This window comes from Pseudochaenichthys georgianus, chromosome 16 (genome assembly GCF_902827115.2).
Source record: "Pseudochaenichthys georgianus chromosome 16, fPseGeo1.2, whole genome shotgun sequence".
Taxonomy (NCBI): domain Eukaryota; kingdom Metazoa; phylum Chordata; class Actinopteri; order Perciformes; family Channichthyidae; genus Pseudochaenichthys; species Pseudochaenichthys georgianus.
In genome coordinates, this window is record NC_047518.2 from 46,947,429 (window position 1) to 46,969,210 (window position 21,782).

The following is a 21,782-nucleotide window of genomic DNA, read 5'->3' on the forward strand; positions in this document are numbered from 1 at the left end:
ATACTGAAGACATCAAAACCATAAAAGAACACATTAAAGGTGGTGTAGGTAATTTTGGAGAAAACAGCTCGAGGGTGCTAGAATTTGAAAATACACAAAGCACTTAAGATATTCATTGCTATCGGGATGTTAAGAGCATTCCATGGAATATAACAAGTGTATCTCGAGCCGGTTTCTCAAACTTACCTACCCCACCTTTAACTGGAATGATCTAGTTAACAAAAAAGTGTTAACAAATCCAGAATATGATTTATATTTTGCTGGCTACTGCAGAATGCTGTGGTAGCCATGCTGGTTAAGGGTGCCTTGAACTCTGAATAAATCACCAACAGTGACACCAGTAAAGCCCCCCCACCATCTCACCCCCTCCTCCATGCTTCACGGTGGGTACCACTCATGCAGAAACCATCCGCTCACCTTCTCTGCGTCTCACAAAGACACAGAGGTTGGAACCAAAAATCTCTCATTTGGACCCATCAGGCCAAAGTACAGATTTCCACTGTCTAATGTCCAATCCTTGTGTTTCTTGGCCCAAACAATTCTCTTCTTCTTGTTATTCATCCTCAGTAGTGGATCTTTGCAGCAATTGGACCTTGAAGGCCTGATTCACGCAGTCTCCTCTGAACAGTGGATGTTGAGATTGTCTGCTACTTGAGCTCTGTGATCATTTAAGTGGGCTCTAATCTGAGGTGCTTTGATTTGCGGTTTCTGAGGCTGGTAACTCTGATGTGTTTATCCTCTGAGCAGAGGTAACTCTTGCTCTTCCTTTCCCGGGGGGGTCCTCATGAGAGCCAGTCTCATCATAGCGTTCCATGGTTTTTGCGACTGCACTTGAGGATACATTCAAAGTTCTTGACATTTTCCGGATCGACTGGCCTTCATTTCTTAAAGTGATGATGGACGGTCGCTTCTCTTTACTGAGTTGAGTCGTTCTTGCTATAATATGGATTACAACTAGGGGTTGACCGATTATCGGGCCGATATTCCGCATTTGACCGATTATCGGTATCTGCCTTTTTTTATAAAATTGCCGATAACGCTTTGGTTCTGATGCGGCCGTTTCTCTGGCTGCAGTCACCACTCTCTGTACACGAGCAATGTCCCGCCCACAGCGCTATCTGATAGGCTATTACTGAAGTGTCAATCAACACTGAAGATTTTCCGGGCGGGAGCCTGCCATAGAGGCGGGACCTTCTCAGATTACAGGCAGGTGCGAAGAACACAGACAGAGGCAAGCAGCAGCGCTGAGCGGCAGAGCCATACATGTGTTTCGAAGGTAAATCAGTTGAAAGCCGAAGTTCAATAAACATCCCAATCCCCTATGCTGAAGTTGCAAAAACAGCACGATCTATTGATCCAATTGCATCAGCTTCCCAGTTACACAGGGACGCGGGAAGTCAGTCAGAGTTGGGGGTGCGTGCAGCGGAGTAACTGTGGTGCGGAGTAGTGTTAATTTCGTCAGCTATTTTTTAATTTAGTTTTAGTCTTAGTCCTGTGTTAAATTTCCTTTTTAGTTTTACTCATATTTAGTCACCTTCATCCTGTTTTTATTTAGTCAAGTTTTAGTCGACTAAAACAGTAAACATTTTAGTCAAGTTTTAGTCGACTAAAAGTCTGAGCATTTTAGTCTTATTTTAGTCAAAGAAAACTAATTATTTTAGTCTACTTTTTGTCAATGAAAACGGTTGAGTCTTTTTTAGTCATCAGATTATATAGAACATTTCAGTCAAACTAGTCTAGCCAAAACCAATAATTTGTCATTTTAGTATATAAATAAATAAGATGATCTTGTCCTTATTTGATGAAAAACACAGGTTGAATGATTAAGAAGCTTTGCAGAGAGTATCTGGTCAGGTTTGTGGTGTTTGTACCAGCTTCCCTTCTGATAAAACAATGCATTCGCTTTTTTTCTCCGCCTCATTGTAGCGAAAATGGGCCCAAATATCACATCGTTTCTTTCTCCCAAGCAGTGGTGGCTTTAGACTTTTTCGTTGTCAGTCATTTTGACGGACAGGATCGTAACATTTCCGTCATAATCCATTATTATCCGTCGAGTGCACAATGTATCACTCACTCGCGCTGACGGGGGGGTATTCGGTTAACGCGACCACTGCTCCTAAGCCCTGTTGTTGCCATTTTATTTTCTGTTAAATAAGGTTAGTTAGACCACGAGTTAGACCCGAGTCTTCCTGACAGTTAATATTGCGCCGCTGCCCGGTGTAATTCAAATGTACCGCCGCGCGCAGCACAGAAACAGCTGCTGCCCAGCGCAGCACCGGAAATGGAACTGCTGGGAGAAAAACTGACTATCAGAGATTTAACGTTATCTTTGATAATATTTCGTCTCCTCATTTTTCGTCAACGAAAGTAAAGAGAGATTTTGTCATAGTTTTTATTTAGTAAACTACATTTTCGTCTCGTCACTTTTCGTCAACGATATTACATGATGATTTCATTACAGTTATTGTTTACTGCCGTCGGTGCCGTCTCTTCATCGTCTCGTTTTCGTCATGGAAAAAAAGGTCGTTGACGAACATATTTCGTCATAGTTTTAGTCAACGAAATTAACACTAGTGCGGAGGGGGGGCTGCGAGTGGAGCCTCGCAGTTTTTCAGGTTGATATGTGAAGCTCATTAGCTAATCAACATGTATTTAGCAAATGTTTAGCAAAATATTAGAAGTGAGGCTACTAGACTAACGTTAGGTCTACTGTAATAGCCTCACTTTTAATAGTTTGCAAAACATTAGCTAGCACTAGTGTTTTGCAGTTGCTAGCAGCTTATTGGGATTTTATGCTAGATAGACAGGCATTGGTTTGATATAATAAATTAAGCATTATTGTTAGTTAAGCATGTCAGCCTGCAGCCCCACTTCTTGTCTCTCTAACTCATAGCAGATGGCTGCACTAAAGAAAAGGGCACAGAGAGGAAACCAGTTGTAAGATGTTTAAAAGTTAATTTAACACAATATATGCTTAAATGCATTTCAAAGAAGTTGTGTTGGAGTTTGTGTTATTCTACATTTTGACACTATATATTTTCTGATTTTACTGAAAGTGTATATTGGTTCCAAATATCGGTTATCGGTCTCCTTGATTACTAATAATCGGTATCGGCCTTGAAAAAGCCATATCGGTCGATCCCTAATTACAACAGCAGTCAAATAGGGCTTTCCACTGTGCACTATCTCTACCTCTGCACAACACAACTGATGGTCTCAAACGCATTCAGAAGGCAAGTCATTCCACACATTGACTCTTGACAAGGCACACCTGTTAATAGAAAACCATTCCAGGTGACGACCTCATGAAGCTGACTGAGAGAAGCCAAGAGTAAGCAAAGCTGTCATCAAGGCAAAAGGGGCTACTTTGAAGGATCTAAAACAAAAATCATATTCTTGATTTGTTTTTAACACTTTTTTATTAACTAGATAATTCCATATGTGTTCTTTCATAGTTTTGTTGTCTTCAGTGTTAATCTGCAAAGTAGAAACTAATTAAAATAAGCAAAAAACATTGAATGAGAACAGAGTATTTTCATTCTATACTGTAGGAGTAGTGTATCTGTGAACGATCCCAAATACAATTCATTGTTTACATTGCGGCTAGTGCTACGCCAGAAGAAAAAACCCTTTTACATTTTGAACTTGAACTGGAAGTGGAAAGGGGCTGGGCTACATGAGGTGACTTGAGCCAACAAATAAACACAATAGGTGGGACTAAGAAAGATAATGTGAAAATATAAAAACAAAGGCATTAATTAGGGCTGCAAAATGTCTCCCATTGTAATGGTGATGAGGTTTTTAAATGCTAACACTTAACAGTTTGTTCTGACTGTGTGTCCTGCAGATGTCCAGCAGCTGGTGGTGGTTAAAGAAGAGCTTCTCCCTGACCAGCAGGAGTGCAGCACCAGTCTGGACCAGGAGGACCCAGAGCCCCCCCCACACATTAAGCAGGAACAGGAGGGAGAGCAGCTTCAGGAGCTGGAGGAGGCTGATATCACCAAGTCCGCTTTCACTCCTGACCCTGTGAAGAGTGAAGATGATGAAGAGAAACCTCAGTCCTCTCAGCCTCGTCAAAGACAAACTAAACACATGGAAACAGAAGCTGATGGAGATGACTGTCGAGGACCAGAACCAGCCAGGAACTCAGATCCAGAGAGCAGTTTGCAACCAAAGACTGAGGACCACACTGAAGACTCTTCTGAACCTGACACTGAAGACAGTGCTGATTGGAAAGAGACCAGAGAACCTGCATCAGGCTCAAACTCACTGAAAAATAGACATGAATCTGTCAGTGATCCACAACATAGTGCTGAAAAGAAACCATTCAGCTGCTCAGTCTGTAAGAAAGTTTTTTCACAGAATGGAAGTTTAAAGGTACACATGAGAATCCACACAGGAGAGAAACCATTCACCTGCTCAGTCTGTAAGAAAGCTTTTTCACAAAGTGGAAGTTTAAAGGACCACATGAGAGTCCACACAGGAGAGAAACCATTCAGCTGCTCAGTCTGTAAGAAAGCTTTTTCATGTAGTGTACATTTAAAGAGGCACATGAGAATCCACACAGGAGAGAAACCACACAGCTGCTCAGTCTGTAAGAAAGCTTTTTCACAAATTGAACGTTTGAAGATACACATGAGAGTCCACACAGGAGAGAAACCATTCACCTGTACAGTCTGTAAGAAAGCTTTTCGATGTAGTGGAGGTTTAAAGGAACACATGAGAGTCCACACAGGAGAGAAACCATTCACCTGTACAGTCTGTAAGAAAGCTTTTCGATGTAGTGGAAGTTTAAAGGCACACATGCTAATCCACACAGGAGAGAAACCATTCACCTGCTCAGTCTGTAAGAAATCTTTTTCACGGAGTGGAGATTTAAAGAGACACATGAGAGTCCACACAGGAGAGGGAAAATAGATCTGCAAAGTTTGTGACAAAAGATTTAAATGGCGTAATCGTTTAAGGCGAGACACGGCTGGCAAAAACATCATTTTTCAAATACTGGTCAATTTTGAGATTTTGTGCTATTTTGATTCTATAACATGTTTTCTTTCAGGCTTTTGGAAGGAAAACATACAAAATACACATTTAAAGGTTTATTTTACTATAGTTTGTCTATTTGCATTCTAACGTAACATTAAGTACCGCGACCGCTGTGTGCACCATGTCATCAGAGATATCGTTGGAAAGCTGTGACTCTCCTGCACAATCGCATTGGATCCAAATATGGTCATTTCCTTTGTATCAGCAACCAATCGTGAGAGCACAAAGGGGTCTTAAACCAAGAAACAAAATCTCATTGGCCATCTCAATTTCTGCCAATCTGCGTGATTTGTTCAGATGCGTCACGTGGTGTGCTAAAACACTTCCTGGTTAGCTTTCCGCTAGAAATTGAAATCTCAAAATGGCAAAAGAACGGCGAAAAAACGTTCGCAGTGAAGACGACAACAATTGTCACTTGCACGAAGCAAGGTTATACAAAAAACAAATGACCCCGAACATGAAATACCTTCATGGAGTGCGTCGATGCGCAAGCTGTCATCCAATGAACAGGAGGGTTTAGCTAGCGCCTCACTGCAATCTTTAAAGGTCGTTTTCTCAAAATGAGTTTCTTCTCCTACTCCGAGTTCAAAATGTCAATTTCAGTAGCACTATACACCAAACCTTCCAGTTATATTCCTATCAATATTATGAAGTCTTTTACAGAAGGGTTTATTCATATATCATTCATAGCCTGCATTATACAACATTGTATACCTAAAAACATGGCGAAAATTGATATTTTAGGGCTGTTGACAGTATTTTCTGATTTATGGAGTGATAAAAAGAGATATCCAAATCCCTTCTGTAAAAGCCTTAGATACTAATATGACTACAAAATGAAACAAGCATTTTGAACCTGGCTTTATCCAAAGTTCAGATTTCGATTCCTGAAATGTGTTAAAATATGTGCATATTTAATGAAATAATGGATCATTTGCATATTTAAACATGCTATTTCAGAATACTTGTAATACAAAAAACAATTGCGTTATTGTAAGTAATGAACTGGAGAAATTTCTAGCTGATAACTGTAAGTTAAACAAATTACCCTATTCACCTGGGGTGTCTCGCCTTAAAAAGACCAAGTGTGTTGGTTAGGGAATACATTTGTATCCTAATGCCGTTACATGTAATACGTTACTCCCTAAGCCTGTTTTCACCCACCTGCAACAGATTCGCTAATAATCACAAATGTTCATTTCTTCGACCCCTTGACTCCACTATTTCTTGTTTAATAATCATTACATCTCCTCAGGACCAAGTTCCCGTGTCCTGCCTTTCACCTGCTGATCACCCACTGCTCATTTAAGGTGGACTCACCTTTACAAGGGACCAGCTAGTCTTAGTGTCTTAATGCAAACGTTTTGTAAAGTGATGCTAGACCAACAACGTGCTGTTGGGTTGTGTACTCTCTGCAGGACGGTGTCTGTACTCAAAGATTGTTGATGAAATGAGAGCTTCACTCTGTTTTTGTTGTCTAAACAAGGCCAACAGAGCGATACGTCTTCTTTCCAGAAGATAGCATACATGTTACATCATGCAGTTCAACTGTCATCCACATATTAGTGATTCAAAACAGCAATGTGTGAGATAAGGCTAGTAATTGACTATTTCAACAGAAGGTGAAGAGGTTACAGTCTTGATGCCATGTCCAATATGTTTGTGTTTTGTTTGATTAAATCGACTGAAATGAGCATTCAATGACTCAATTATTCTGAATGACTGTCATTACATCATGGGTTTGCATTGCAATATTAGAACGCATAAAACCCAACTTTATTTCTCCCAAGTTGTGGGTGTTCATTGTTTAGAAGTCCGCTGTGTTTCATCCAAGCTTCCACTGCGTGCTCCGATAATGCTGAAAGTATCTGTTGTATGCTTTACCTGCTCCAGTAACACAAGTGTAATTGACTGGACAGAGATAAGACATAGTGGATGGATCCAGAGGAGAACCAGAAGATAGTCCGCATAGAGCCTTCAGGCACTGAAAATGATCAGGGATAGAGCTAGAAAAACACTCCAAAAACCTGAATAGAGCTAGAAGATAGCAAAGCCAAGAAAGACCCAGACAGGAAGGAGCCAAAAGAGATTGTATTTTTTTTTTTTTTATATATATTCAAGCTCTTCTCTTAAGATATTAGAACATCTTATCAGAATTCTCTGACTTCTCAACGTTGGTACTTAAAACAGATAAAGTAATTATCGTAGGTGACTTTAATATTCATGCCTTACTGTTGCATTTAACTCTATATTAGATTCTGTTGGTTTCTGTCAGAGTGTAAATAAACGAACCCACTGCTATAATCACACTCTCGACCTTGTTCTGACTTATGGTATTGAAATTGAGCAACTATTAGTTGAACCGCATAATCCTGCTTTATCCGACCATTTCTTAGTAACTTTTGAAGTACTGTTACTAGACTACAAAGCATTAGTCTTGCAGCAGAAACCTATCTATTAGTGCTATAGCCACATTTAAGGAAGAGATTCCACCAATACTTAACTCGATAGCATGTCTGCATGTAGGGGAGGAAACTTATACAAAATGTACACCACCCCAAATTGATCATGTTGTTGATAGTGCTACAGATGCGCTGGGAATACAATTAGACTCTGTTGCTCCTTTGAAAAAGAAGAAAATAAAACAACATAGATTAGCTCCATGGCATAATGCCGAAACCCGCAAAATAAAGCAAAAGTCGAGACAACTTGAAAGGATATGGCGTTCCACTAAACTTGAAGAATCTCGTTTAATTTGGCATATTACTCTCAATGAATATAAGAAAGCACTGCGTAAAGCGAGAGCAGCCTACTATTCTTCATTAATAGATGAGAATAAGAATAATGCAAGATTTCTTTTCAGCACTGTAGCCAGGCTGACAGAGAGCCACAGCTCGATTGAGCCTTCTATTCCCATAGCACTCAGTAGCAATGATTTTATGTGCTTTTTTAACGATAAAATGGTTACTCTTAGAAACAAAATTAATGACCTCTTGCCTTTGACCAGTATAGTGTTATCAACAGCTCCCGGAAACGTAAGTTCTAATATTACACTAGATAGTAAACTAGAATGCTTTTCAGCCATAAACCTTGAACAATTACATTCAATGATTCTCTCTTCAAACCATCAACGTGCATGTTAGACCCAATTCCAACTAAGCTGTTGAAGGAAGTTTTTCCATTAATTAGCACTTCTTTATTAAATATTATGAATATGTCTTTATTATTATTACCATGATATCCTATTGCAAAGACTAGAGCACTTAGTGGGCATACAGGGAACTGCTTTAGGCTGGTTTAGGTCCTATCTATCTGAACGCTCTCAGTTTGTACGTGTTAACGATGAATCTTCCACGCAAACCAAAGTTAGCCATGGAGTGCCACAGGGCTCAGTGCTCGGACCTATTTTGTTCACATTATATTTGCTTCCGTTAGTCAATATTATAAGGAATCATTCTGTAAACTTTCATTGTTATGCGGATGATACTCAACTATATTTATCAATCAAGCCTGATGAAATTAATCATCTAAATAAAATTCAAGATTGCCTCAAGGACTTAAAAACGTGGATGACCTTAAACTTTTTGATGTTACCAAAACTGAAGTTTTTGTACTTGGCCCGAAAAATCTACGAAACAAATTATCTAAAGATATACTAACTATGGATGGCATTAATTTGGCCTCCAGTGAGACTGTAAGGAATCTTGGTGTTATATTTGATCAGGATTTATCCTTTAACGCCCACATAAAATCAATTTCAAGGACCGCCTACTTCCATCTACGTAACATTGCAAAAATCAGGCATATCTTGCCTCAAAACGATGCAGAGAAACTAGTCCATGCATTTGTTACTTCAAGGCTGGATTATTGTAACTCCTTATCAGGGAGTACCAAGAAGTCAGTCAAGTCGCTTCAGCTGATTCAAAATGCTGCAGCTCGTGTACTTACCAGAGTTAGGGAAAGGGACCACATTGCTCCTGTTCTGGCTGCCTTACACTGGCTCCCTATAGAACACAGGATAGAATTTCAAATTCTTCTTCTCACCTACAAAGCCCTTAATGGGCAGGCGCCATCTTACCTTAAAGAACTCATTATACCCTACTGTCCTACTAGGGCATTGCGTTCCAAGAATGCAGGTTGTTGGTTGTTCCTAGAGTCTCTAAAAGTACAATGGGAGCCAGAGCCTTTTCTTATCAAGCTCCACATTTGTGGAATCAGCTTCCAGTTTGTGTTCGGGCGGCAGACACCCTATCCGTTTTTAAGAGTGCGCTTAAGACCTTCCTTTTTGATAAAGCTTATAGTTAGGGCGGATTAGATTCAGCCCCTAGTTTTGCTGATATAGGCTTAGTTTGTCAGGGTACATCTTACTTCTTCCTTCTCTCTGTCTGTACCTGTGTCCTCTCATGTTCCCATTAACCCAGCTTCCCCAAATGTCTTTATTTTTGGTGTCTATATACGCCGGGATCCGGAGACATGGATGAACCTGCGGTCCTGTGTACTGGATCGCGAGCCCTGGATCTTGAGTCGTGGCTGTGGTCCTGGATCATAGGTCCTGGATGGATATCCTTGTGGATTCATCTTCCTATTATACACACATGCATTTCCAAACATTTGGACTACCTATGTTGCAAATGTATTATCTTTTCAATTTACACACGGCATCTATTGCACGTCTGTCCGTCCTGGGAGAGGGATCCCTCCTCTGTTGCTCTCCCTGAGGTTTCTCCCATTTTTCCCTTTAAACTGTGGGTTTTCTCCGGAAGTTTTTCCTTGTACGATGTGAGGGTCTAAGGACAGAAGGTGTTGTATTGTCATACTGATATCCTGTACACACTGTGAAGACCACTGAGACAAATGTAACATTTGTGATATTGGGCTATATAAATAAACATTGATTGATTGATTGATAGATGGTGCTGTTAGAGCTGTGCTCTGCTGTCCTCGAACACTTTGAGCCTGTATCCCACTCTTCTCTCTCGGATGTAGTGAAGCACCTGCGGCCGACAAACTGCACCTCAGACAGCATTCCGTCTTGCTTCCTTAGAGATGTTTTCGAATCAGTTGGAGCAAGTGTTTTATTGCTTGTAAACACCTGTCTTAGCTCAGGATGTGTCCCACCTGCCTTCAAACATGCTGTGGTCAAGCCACTACTTAAAAAGAAAAATCTCGATCCCTCCATTCTCGCAAATTTCAGGCCCATCTCCCAGCTACCCTTTTTATCTAAAGCCCTGGAGCGAGTAGTCTACGCCCAGCTGCAGTCATTTTTAACTACGCATGGCATCCACGAAAGGTTTCAGTCTGGCTTTAAACCTATGCATAGCACTGAAACAGCCCTTTGAAGAGTGTTTAATAATCTGCTCATAGCCGCAGACTCAGGCAGCCCAGCTGTCCTGGTGCTGTTTGACCTGACAGCTGCCTTTGACACTGTGGACCATAGCATCCTGTTGTCACGGCTTGAACAGTCCGCAGGCATCACAGGCTCTTCCCTTGCATGGTTCAGGTCCTACCTGACAGACCGTAGCTTCTCTGTGCAGCTAGGTGCCTTCTCCTCTGCCAAAGCCCCTCTTACCTGTGGGATTCCCCAAGGCTCAATTCTGGGCCCCATCATTTTTACTGTACATACTGCCCCTAGGTTTAATTCTCACAAAACATAATATTCCCTTCCATTGTTACGCTGACGATGTACAGACCTATCTGCCTCTCAATCAAAATGCCAACTCACTACAGCAGTTGAAGGACTGCTTAACAGAGATTAAATCCTGGCTGAGCCAAAACGTCCTCAACCTCAACGAGAGCAAGACCGAGGTCATCTTTTTTGGACCCTGACCAGACCCTCTTTTTTTTTTTAAATCAACACTTAAAACTCACTTTTTCTCCCTGGCCTTTTAGGCTTCTCTTATCAAGAATAACTTTTACCCAATAACTGTTCCCTCTCTAACCTCTGGAGTTTTAATAGAGGGAAACAGTTTGTAGAGTGGTTTAGACAGGCCGGGGAGTGTTACGATTCGTAGACACAGCGTACCTCCCTATCTCTCATCAATTTCCAACTAAGGCTCCAGTGGGGAACTTGTTCCCTGCGCATGCCTCTCCACCTATGTTTCTTACTCTCTTACTTGATACCCTTTGCCCTCAACCTATTCTAAGGGAGTGCTTGTTCTTCCTTCTGTCTGTCTGTGTCTGTGTATTCTCTTGTTCCGATTAACCCAGCCACATTTTTTCTTGTTTTGTGTCTATATCTACGCCGGGATCCGGAGTCGAGGCTGATCTTCTTGCTGTAGTCCTGTGTCCTGGATCCTCTAACCCGGGTTCTGGATTAAGTCGTGGACTTTGGGTCGTTGGTAAACCTGTCTCTGAGGTCCGGCCTGGGTCTCGTCATGCTGCTTCCTTGATGGCTTCCACAGGATTGTCGTTGACATCTTCGTGGATTAATCTTCTTATTACAGACACATGCATTTCCTAACATTTGGTCTATATGCTGTATAATGTATTATCTCTTCGATTTACACACGGCATCTATTGCATGTCTGTCCGTCCTGGAGAGGGATCCCTCCTCTGTTGCTCTCCCTGAGGTTTCTCCCATTTTTTCCCTTTAAACTGTGGGTTTTCTCCTGAATCTTTCCTTGTACGATGTGAGGGTCTAAGGATAGAGGGTGTCGTTTTTCTCATACTGATATTCTGAACAAACTATGCTGTTGTATTAGCTATACAGTGTCTCTACTGTAGGCTATTTGTATTATATGTACAGCACTTTGGCTCGTTTATAAATGTGCTATATAAATAAAACTTGAAATGTCCCCACCAGGCACGTGCACATATGACATAAAAGTGGGCTTGAGCCCCTGCCCTTTTTCTTCCTCCAGAGAAAGTGCCCTTTTGTTACCCTTTTCTTTTTTTTAAATAAATGAATATATATCTACTGCTGCTGTTTGCGCAAAGTTTCCCTTTCAGAAAAAATATTGATTGAATACAAAATAAAAATATCAGGTCGGGAGATTAGACTGGGAAGTTCCGCTGCTCTCTCTACCCTCCCTCCCTCCCTCCATGTCGCCTGCTCAGCGGTGCGGACATCAGCAGTCCCTTCAGACAGACAGACAGGTAGCAGCACCTCCCACCTTACTGTCACTTCAGACAGACAGGTAGCAGCACCTCCTACTTTCTGATTATCTCCGGTTGTGTATTTTCAAATTCTAGCGATCTCGAGCCGGTTTCTCTCAAATGTACCTACCTCACCTTTAATACGCCAAAAATAGAAAACACAATGATTGTTCACGAGTCCCAACACAGGAGTCCAAGTTGAGTCTGAAGTATTTTGGTCACGATTCCAAGTCAAGTCTGAAGTCTCTGTGTGTGCGACTTAAGTGCGACTCGAGTCCGAGTCGCAGACTCGAGTCCCCATCTCTGGGTAGCAGCAACTCCCACTTTACTGTCACTTCAGACAGACAGGTAGCAGCACCTTCCACCTTACAGTCACTTCAGACAGACAGGTAGCATCACCTCCCACCTTGCAGTCACTTCAGACAGACAGGTAGCAGCACCTCCCACTTTACTGTCCCTTCAGACAGACAGGTAGCAGCACCTTCCACTTTACTGTCCCATCAGACAGACAGGTAGCAGCACCTCCCACTTTACTGTCCCTTCAGACAGACAGGTAGCAGCACTTCCCACTTTACTGTCCCTTTAGACAGACAGGTAGCAGCACCTCCCACTTTACTGTCCCTTCAGACAGAAAGATAGCAGCACCTCCCACTTTACAGTCCCTTCAGACAGACAGAAAGGTAGCAGCACCTCCCACTTTACTGTCCCTTCAGACAGACAGGTAGCAGCACCTCCCACTTTACAGTCCCTTCAGACAGACAGACAGGTAGCAGCACCTCCCACTTTACAGTCCCTTCAGACAGACAGGTAGCAGCACCTCCCACCTTGCTGTCCCTTCAGACAGACAGGTAGCAGCACCTCCCACTTTACTGTCACTTCAGACACACAGGTAGCAGCACCTCCCACTTTACTGTCACTTCAGACAGACAGGTAGCAGCACCTCCCACTTTACTGTCCCTTCAGACAGACAGGTAGCAGCACCTCCCACCTTGCTGTCCCTTCAGACAGACAGCTAGCAGCACCTCCCACTTTACTGTCCCATGTTTTCTTGGCTTGTTTGAAGCTGAGTGGTGATGAACAAATGACTAAGCTGCCAGTGCCTCGAGTTTACAGCTAATTAGCCGAAAGACAAAAACAAACATAGCCTAGTTAACTAAGGTAGGCTATTAGCTAATTGATAAGTTAGCTCAAGGTTTAGCTAAGGCAATTCATCATGGGCATACAGGCTAATGTACTTTACTTAAGGGTAGACTCTAAAGGTGAATACAGTAAAATGTGTATCTAATAACGTCATCACAATTACCATATTGATATGCAAATTAGTCAGTATTTTCCCCTGAAATGTTTAAATGCAGATTAGCTTTAAATCTATAGATCAATTCAGACATGGTAATAAAACGAACACCATTTATATGTATTTTTTGGAAGTTTTCTTTCCATTAGATCAGGGGTGGGGAACCTTTTTCCTCTCGGGGGCCATTTCAATTTTTTCAACATCCTCCGAGGGCCGTACAAATGATTGACCTCTGCTTAAAAAGACTAAAATCACAGCCCATTCATTTGGCCTTTCTTTCATGCTCTGCAAAGAAAAAGCAACCTCTTAATCCAGATATCTCACCATGACACGCGCATGCATGCACGTGCACAGTGTGGCATGACCACCAAAACAGAAAGATATGGACACAAGATGTGTGCAAATGTATTTAGTTTCCTATCCATGTGAACATGATTTAAGTGGGGGGGGGACCTAACCTCCTCTAGGGGGGGGGGAGATAAAAAATGTTTAAGTGACTCTTTTCTTTTCTGACTTTATGGGTATTTGACTTAATATTATTAAGATAAAGCTTTGAAACAATCTCAATAATTGGCAGCAAAAATGTAAGGTTTTTTGAATGCATAAAAGGATACATGTTGAGATAGGAAGTTCTAATATCTTAAGAGAAGATCTTGAATATTAAAAAATAAAAAATACAAACTCTTTTGGCTCCTTCCTGTCTGGGTCTTTCTTGGCTTTGCTATCTTCTAGCTCTATTCAGGTTTTTGGAGTTTTTTTCTAGCTCTATCCCTGATCATTTTCAGAGCCTGAAGGCTCTATGCGGACTATTCTTCTGGTTCTCCTCTGGATCCATACACTATCTCTTGTCTCTCTCCAGTGAATTACACTTGTGTTACTAAGCAGGTAAAGCATACAACAGATACTTTCAGCATTATCGGAGCACGTAGTGGAAGCTTGGATGAAACACAGCGGACTTCTAAACAATGAACACCCGCAACTTGGGAGAAATAAAGTTGGGTTTTATGCGTTCTAATATTGCAATGCAAACCCATGATGTAATGACAGTAATTCAGAATAATTGAGTCATTCAATGCTCATTTCAGTCGATTTAATCAAACAAAACACAAACATATTGGACGTGGCCTCAAGACTAACCTCTTCACATTCTGTTGAAATAGTCAATTACTAGCCTTATCTCACACATTGCTGTTTTGAATCATTAATATGTGGATGACAGTTGAACTGCATGATGTAACATGTATGCCATCTGCTGGAAAGAAGACGTATTGCTCTGTTGGCGTTGTTTAGACCAGTGTTTTTCAAAGCAGGGGCCCGAGGGGGGGTCAAAGTTTGAGGGAAAGGGGAATAAAAAAAAATGTTAATGTTACATTTTTTAGATGTTATTAATAACTGCATATCTATCAATCTACGTGTCCTTTGATATATATATTCAATTTTGATTTTTTCATATTTTATTTTTTTGTTTTTAATTCACAAGACCGCCCTTCAAGCCAATCAGAATCGAGCTGCTGCTACTGAGAGTGAAACTGAGTATCTGCTCAGCTTTTGGAGCATGTGAGAGCTAGTGAATATTTCGCTCTGCAGCTGGATGAGAGCATGGATGTAGCAAATATTGTTGTTTATATATATGAATATAAATACTGTTAATATTACTGTTGAATATTATATATAAATAGCTTTCAAAAATGCTACAAATATAATTATTTATTGATATTACTGTTCAAAATCATATAATTTTATAAAGACAGAAATCACTTTAAAAATGCTTTAAAATATGTTTACTGTTGATATTACTGTTTAATATTGTGTTAAGAATGTTTATAACAGAAGACACCATGAATGTAATGAATGACAAACAAAAGATAAAAACAAAAACAATTTGTGAAGAATAACTGATTATTAATTATTAATACAAATATATATTAAGAAAACGTATTAAGCTGTATGATTAATTTGTCATATTTTCCATCATAATGTACTCATTTAAATTAAAAAAAGGCAACAGGGGGTCCCCGCCAGACGATAATGCTATATGGGGGTCCTTGGCATGGCAACGTTTGGGAACCCCTGGTTTAGACAACAAAAACAGAGTGAAGCTCTCATTTTATCAACAATCTTTGAGTACAGACACCGTACTGCAGAGAGCACACAACCCAACAGCACGTTGTTGGTCTAGCATCACTTTACAAAACGTTTGCAGTAAGACACTAAGACCAGAGCCATTTAATAGAAGAGTTACGACATCTCCGTTCACTCCAATGGACCACTTTTTACAGCAATGGCGGATCGTGGAGCCTCTCAATCGTTCCCCGGAAGTTAGCGCCAAGGCTGGCAGAGCTGTGGAGTTGCTGCATAATAGACCGTTCGTGACGGACTTTTAAAGGTAAGAAGAAGTTTAAAGATTTATATTGCGGATATTATCAGTACATCTGATTCAAATGAACATGTGTATTAAAGGATGTCAGTGGATTATCCCTAAATTAGTAGATTTAGGGAACGTTTACAGATAACAGATCAAGCTAGCATACCGAAGCAAGTTAGCAACACACGTTGAACAGCCTTTTAATTGTAAATTCCGTTCTCTCTATGTCATTTCGTCCAACATGTTGAATTAGAGAAGAGGGGCTTCTAAACGGGATTGTATGCGGGGGTGGAGGGAGTTAAATATTAGATAAATATAACTTTGGTGCGTGTAAGAGTGAGTGTTTTTAGCAGAGCCATATTGTGTCCTTGTGATTCTGTTGATTATTACCTGTCTGTATAATGTTGCAGCTCAGCTGATTCTGGATTGATGGCAAAGGGAGAGGGACTTAAGTGAGAGTGAAAACACAAGGTACGTTTAATACTACTGTTTTATATAAGTAAACACGTTATCTCCCCAAGGCAATAGGTGTGCTATATAGGTGTGTATAACCCTTTCTCCTGTCTGTTACTCCCTCTGTCAGCACAATAACCAGAGGGGGGTTCAATGGAGCCTGAATACCTGCACTGAGACCCTCACCCTGCACCCTGAGTCTCAACTCTCAGTGTTTTTCAAGCCTTTCCCTGTTTTTTTGTATTAAACAAAACATTAAGCTTTCCCAATGGTGTGGTTTTCGTTTTGTGAAAAAGTGCAAATGCAGTGTTTGTATATAAATCACATATTTTGGTGCTGTTGGTCGTGAAATTGCTCCTGCTGACTTGAGCCAGCCATTTTTTCCTCCGCTCTGTGTCAGTGGGGAAGCCGTACATTCGTACTCCTTTCTCTGAGCGATTTGAGCATCCCCAGGCAGCACAGCAAACCATGGTGGCGACTAGGAGGCAGCACAGCAAACCAGGTCAACACGGAGGAAAAGGCACAGACAAACTGCATGATATGCTCTTCTATGTTTATTGAATTCCATGTATTTGCAATGGATGTTCCTAAAGCAACACATTTAACATCATCATCATATCCTGTCGGTCTCCTGTCCTTTCTGAAAGCCATAAAGACGACATTAGTCATTTAGATAACTTGTGTCCTCAATTACCAGGGGATTACTGAAACTACCATGAATTTAAGAAAATGGTAGAAATGAATCCAATCTGAATTTTAAAGCATTACTTTAGATCCCCTCCCTCTAAATGTATCAATAAACATTAGAAAGTGATCCTCCTGACTACCATACAAGTTTAAGAAGATAATATTGGTTTGAAAGAATTCAAAGCTATAAATAAACAGCAACAGGCTCTTTAACCAAGGCACTGTTAGTAACATGTAAACTAGTTGTTCACACTAATCCTAATATTATCACTTAATATTAGCAAATTCGATTTTATTTTTGAAAACATATTGATGTAAATACATACACATATCGATTTGTTGTATAAATATTGCAAATCAAAACCTTTATTCACTAATAATTACCAAAAATCGTAGTTCTATCTCCTGTTATCAATGCATTCACATTGCCCGCCATGAACTTCCGGGGAACGATCCCTCGTCTACATGAACCACGTGACGATAACCGTTTTTGGACTTCCGGTGTCGTAACTCTTCTATTAAATAGCTCTGACTAAGACTAGCTGGTCCCTTGTAAAGGTGAGTCCACCTTAAATGAGCAGTGGGTGATCAGCAGGTGAAAGGCAGGACACGGGAACTTGGTCCTGAGGAGATGTAACGATTATTAAACAAGAAAAAGTCTCAAGGGGTCGAAGAAATAAACATTTGTGAAAAAGCTTTCTTACAGACTGAGCAGCTGTGTGGTTTCTCTCCTGTGTGGATTCTCATGTGTGACTTTAAACTTCCACTCCATGAAAAAGCTTTCTTACAGACTGAGCAGGTGAATGGTTTCTCTCCTGTGTGGATTCTCATGTGTATCTTTAAACTTTTACTCTGTGATAAAGCTTTCTTACAGACCGTGCAGGTGAATGGTTTCTCTCCTGTGTGGATTCTCATGTGTGCCTTTACATATCCACTTGATGAAAAAGATTTCTTACAGACTGAGCAGCTGAATGGTTTCTCTCCTGTGTGGATTCTCATGTGTATCTTTAAATCTCCACTCTGTGAAAAAGCTTTCTTACAGACTGAGCAGGTGAATGGTTTCTCTCCTGTGTGGATTCTCATGTGTGCCTTTACATATCCACTTGATGAAAAAGATTTCTTACAGACTGAGCAGCTGAATGGTTTCTCTCCTGTGTGGATTTTCATGTGTATCTTTAGATCTCCACTCTGTGATAAAGATTTCTTACAGACCGTGCAGGTGAATGGTTTCTCTCCTGTGTGGATTAGCATGTGTGCCTTTAAATATCCACTTGATGAAAAATATTTCTTACAGACTGAGCAGCTGAATGGTTTATCTCCTGTGTGGACTCTCATGTGTATCTTTAAATATCCACTTGATGAAAAATATTTCTTACAGACTGAGCAGGTGAATGGTTTATCTCCTGTGTGGATTCTCATGTGTATCTTTAAATCTCCACTCTGTGAAAAAGCTTTCTTACAGACTGAGCAGGTGAATGGTTTCTCTCCTGTGTGGACTCTCATGTGTTTCTTTAAATGTCCACTATATGAAAAATATTTGTTACAGACTGAGCAGGTGAATTGTTTCTCTCCTGTGTGGACTCTCATGTGTTTCTTTAAATCTCCACTCCTTGAAAAAGATTTCTTACAGACTGAGCAGGTGAATGGTTTTTTTTCAGCACTACGTTGTGGATCATTGACAGATTCATGTCTATTTTTCAGTGAGTTTGAGCCTGAGGCAGGTTCTCTGGTCTCCTTCCAATCAGCACTGTCTTCTGTGTCAGGTTCAGAAGAGTCTCCAGCGTCATGTTCAGAAGAGTCTCCAGCGTCATGTTCAGAAGAGTCTTCAGTGTGGTCCTCAGCCTTTGGTTGTAAACTGCTCTCTGGATCTGAGTTCCTGGCTGGTTCTGGTCCTCGACAGTCATCTCTATCAGCTTCTGTTTCCATCTGTTCAGTTTGTCTTTGATGAGGCTGAGAGGACTGAGGTTTCTCTTCATCATCTTCACTCTTCACAGGGTCAGGAGTGAAAGTGGACTTGGTGATATCAGCCTCCTCCAGCTCCTGAAGCTGCTCTCCCTCCTGTTCCTGCTTAATGTGTGGGGGGGCTCTGGGTCCTCCTGGTCCAGACTGGTGCTCCACTCCTGCTGGTCAGGGAGAAGCTCTTCTTTAACCACCACCAGCTGCTGGACGTCTGCAGGAAACAGGAAACACAGTCAGAACAAACTGTTAAGTGTTAGCATTTAAAAACCTCATCACCATTACAATGGGAGACATTTTGCAGCCCTAATTAATGCCTTTGTTTTTATATTTTCACATTATCTTTCTTAGTCCCACCTATTGTGTATTTGTGTTGGCTCAAGTCACCTCATGTAGCCTAGCCCCTTTCCACTTCCAGTTCAAAATGTAAAAGGGTTTTTTCTTCTGGCGTAGCACTAGCCGCAATGTAAACAAGGAATTGTATTTGGGATCGTTCACAGATACACTACGCCTACAGTATAGAATGAAAATACTCTGTTACAAATTAAAATCCTGCATTCAAACCTTATTTAAGTAAAAGTATGCAAGTATTAACAGAACATTTGATGGCACCTTCTTATATAACGGTAATGATGGTGCAGTAAAATGTTCCCTGTCAGTGTTTAATTTATGTTGTTTCTTGATTATTTTGTATGTTGCATTTTACTGCTGTACATGTTCAAAGTTGCGCTTGTATAAATGATTATGGATGAGGGAACCTGCTAAATGTTCAAATATGTGTGTTTTTTTATATACAGTACCAGTCAAAAGTTTGGACACCTTCTCATTCAATGTTTTTTGCTTATTTTAATTTGTTTCTACTTTGTAGATTAACATTGAAGACATCAACACTATGAAAGAACACATATGGAATTATCTAGTTAATAAAAAAAGTGTTACAAAAATCAAGAATATGATTTTTGTTTTAGATTCTTCAAAGTAGCCCCTTTTGCCTTGATGACAGCTTTGCTCACTCTTGGCTTCTCTCAGTCAGCTTCATGAGGTCATCACCTGGAATGGTTTTCTATTAACAGGTGTGCCTTGTCAAGAGTCAATGTGTGGAATGACTTGCCTTCTGAATGTGTTTGAGACCATCAGTTGTGTTGTGCAGAGGTAGAGATAGTGCACAGTGGAAAGCCCTATTTGACTGCTGTTGTAATTAGGGATCGACCGATATGGCTTTTTCAAGGCCGATACCGATACCGATTATTAGTAATCAAGGAGACCGATAACCGATATTTGGAACAGATATACATTTGCAGTAAAATCAGAAAAACTATAGTGTCAAAATGTACAATAACACAAACTCCAACCACAACTCAACACAACTTATTTGAAATGCATTTAAGCATATATTAGGTTTAATGAACTTTTAAACATCTTACAACTGGTTTCCTCTCTGTGCCCTTTTCTTTAGTGCAGCCATCTGCTATGAGTTAGAGAGAGACAAGAAGTGGGGCTGCAGGCTGACATGCTTAACTAACAATATTGCTTAATCTATTATATCAAACCAATGCCTGTCTATCTAGCATAACATCCCAATAAATTGCTAGCAACTGCAAAACACTAGTGCTAGCTAATGTTTTGCAAACTATTAAAAGTGAGGCTATTACAGTAGACTTAACGTTAGTCTAGTAGCCTCACTTCTAATATTTTGCTAAACATTAGCTAAATACATCTTGATTAGCTAATGAGCTTCACATATCCAGCTTTGACCTCAATGACCTCCTCACCTCTGCTGACACCGGTTCCTTCAACATCCTTATCCTCCTCGACCTGAGTGCAGCCTTCGATACCGTGAGCCACACCATCCTGCTTACCCGACTCCATGACATTGGTATCGATGGTACTGCACTCAGGTGGCTCCAGTCCTACCTCTCCGACAGATCCCACTTCATCTCCCTCAACAACCACTCCTCTGCCACAGCTTCAGTCACCCAAGGTGTTCCCCAAGGTTCAGTACTCGGCCCCCTCCTCTTCATCATCTACATCCTCCCCCTTGGTCAGATTCTCCGCCAATACAACCTGGACTTTCACTGCTATGCCGACGACACCCAGATTTACCTCAGCACCAAATCCCCCAATAACCCCCCCCCCCCCTCACCCACATCGAATCCTGTCTGACTGCAATAAAATCCTGGATGCAACACAACTTCCTAAAACTCAACAGCAATAAAACTGAACTCCTCCTCATCGGATCCAAATCCACCCTCAGCAAAACCCCCAACCTGACAGTCACCATTGATGGCACCCCTGTTTCCCCCTCCACCCAGGCACGCAACCTTGGCGTGATATTTGACCCCACCCTCTCCCTCGAGCCCCACATCCGTCATGTTATAAAAATCTCATTTTTTCACCTCCGCAATATTGCCAAACTTCGTCCCTCTCTCACCCGCCCTGCAGCTGAGCGACTCATTCACGCCTTCATCTCCTCCCGCCTTGACTATTGCAACTCCCTCCTCTACGGCATCAGCTCCACCTCCCTCAATAGACTCCAGCGTGTCCAGAATGCAGCCGCCAGACTCCTCACCCACACCAAATCATGGCATCATATCACCCCGGTCCTCAAAGAATTCCACTGGCTCCCCGTTTCACACCGCATCCATTACAAACTCCTGGTCCTCACCTACAAAGCCCTCCACCATCTGCCCCCCCCCCTACCTCACTGACCTCCTCATCCTCTACCAACCACCCCGGTCCCTCAGATCCTCCTCAGCCGGTTTGCTTTCCATCCCCAAGGCCAAACTCCGGAGCTTCGGGGACAGAGCCTTCTCTGTGGCAGCCCCGAAGCTCTGGAACTCCCTCCCCCAAGACCTCCGTGAGTCTGAGTCCCTTACCCTGTTCCAGTCC

At 41.3% G+C, this 21,782-nt stretch overlaps 2 protein-coding genes and 1 pseudogene across 2 annotated transcripts in view; 2 read left to right on the forward strand and 1 right to left on the reverse strand.

The window, feature by feature from the left end:
* The window catches only part of LOC139435428 (zinc finger protein 501-like), a 64,965-nt gene extending 58,232 nt beyond the window's left edge, over positions 1–6,733 (forward strand). The window contains exon 2 of the mRNA XM_071206098.1: positions 3,848–6,733. Within this exon, the coding sequence (XP_071062199.1) occupies positions 3,848–4,917 (1,070 nt within the window). The 3' untranslated portion in view covers positions 4,918–6,733. The remainder of the gene's footprint in view (positions 1–3,847) is intronic.
* Positions 1–21,782, forward strand: part of LOC117460744 (gastrula zinc finger protein XlCGF57.1-like) — a 109,354-nt pseudogene that overhangs the window by 2,744 nt on the left and 84,828 nt on the right.
* LOC117460742 (gastrula zinc finger protein XlCGF57.1-like) lies at positions 17,449–19,072 on the reverse strand. Its single transcript, XM_071206029.1, has 2 exons — positions 18,293–19,072; positions 17,449–17,950 (listed from the first exon to the last, which is right to left on the reverse strand). Exons 1-2 carry the CDS (start codon positions 18,861–18,863, stop codon positions 17,598–17,600), a joined length of 924 nt encoding a protein of 307 aa, XP_071062130.1. The 5' UTR covers positions 18,864–19,072; the 3' UTR covers positions 17,449–17,597.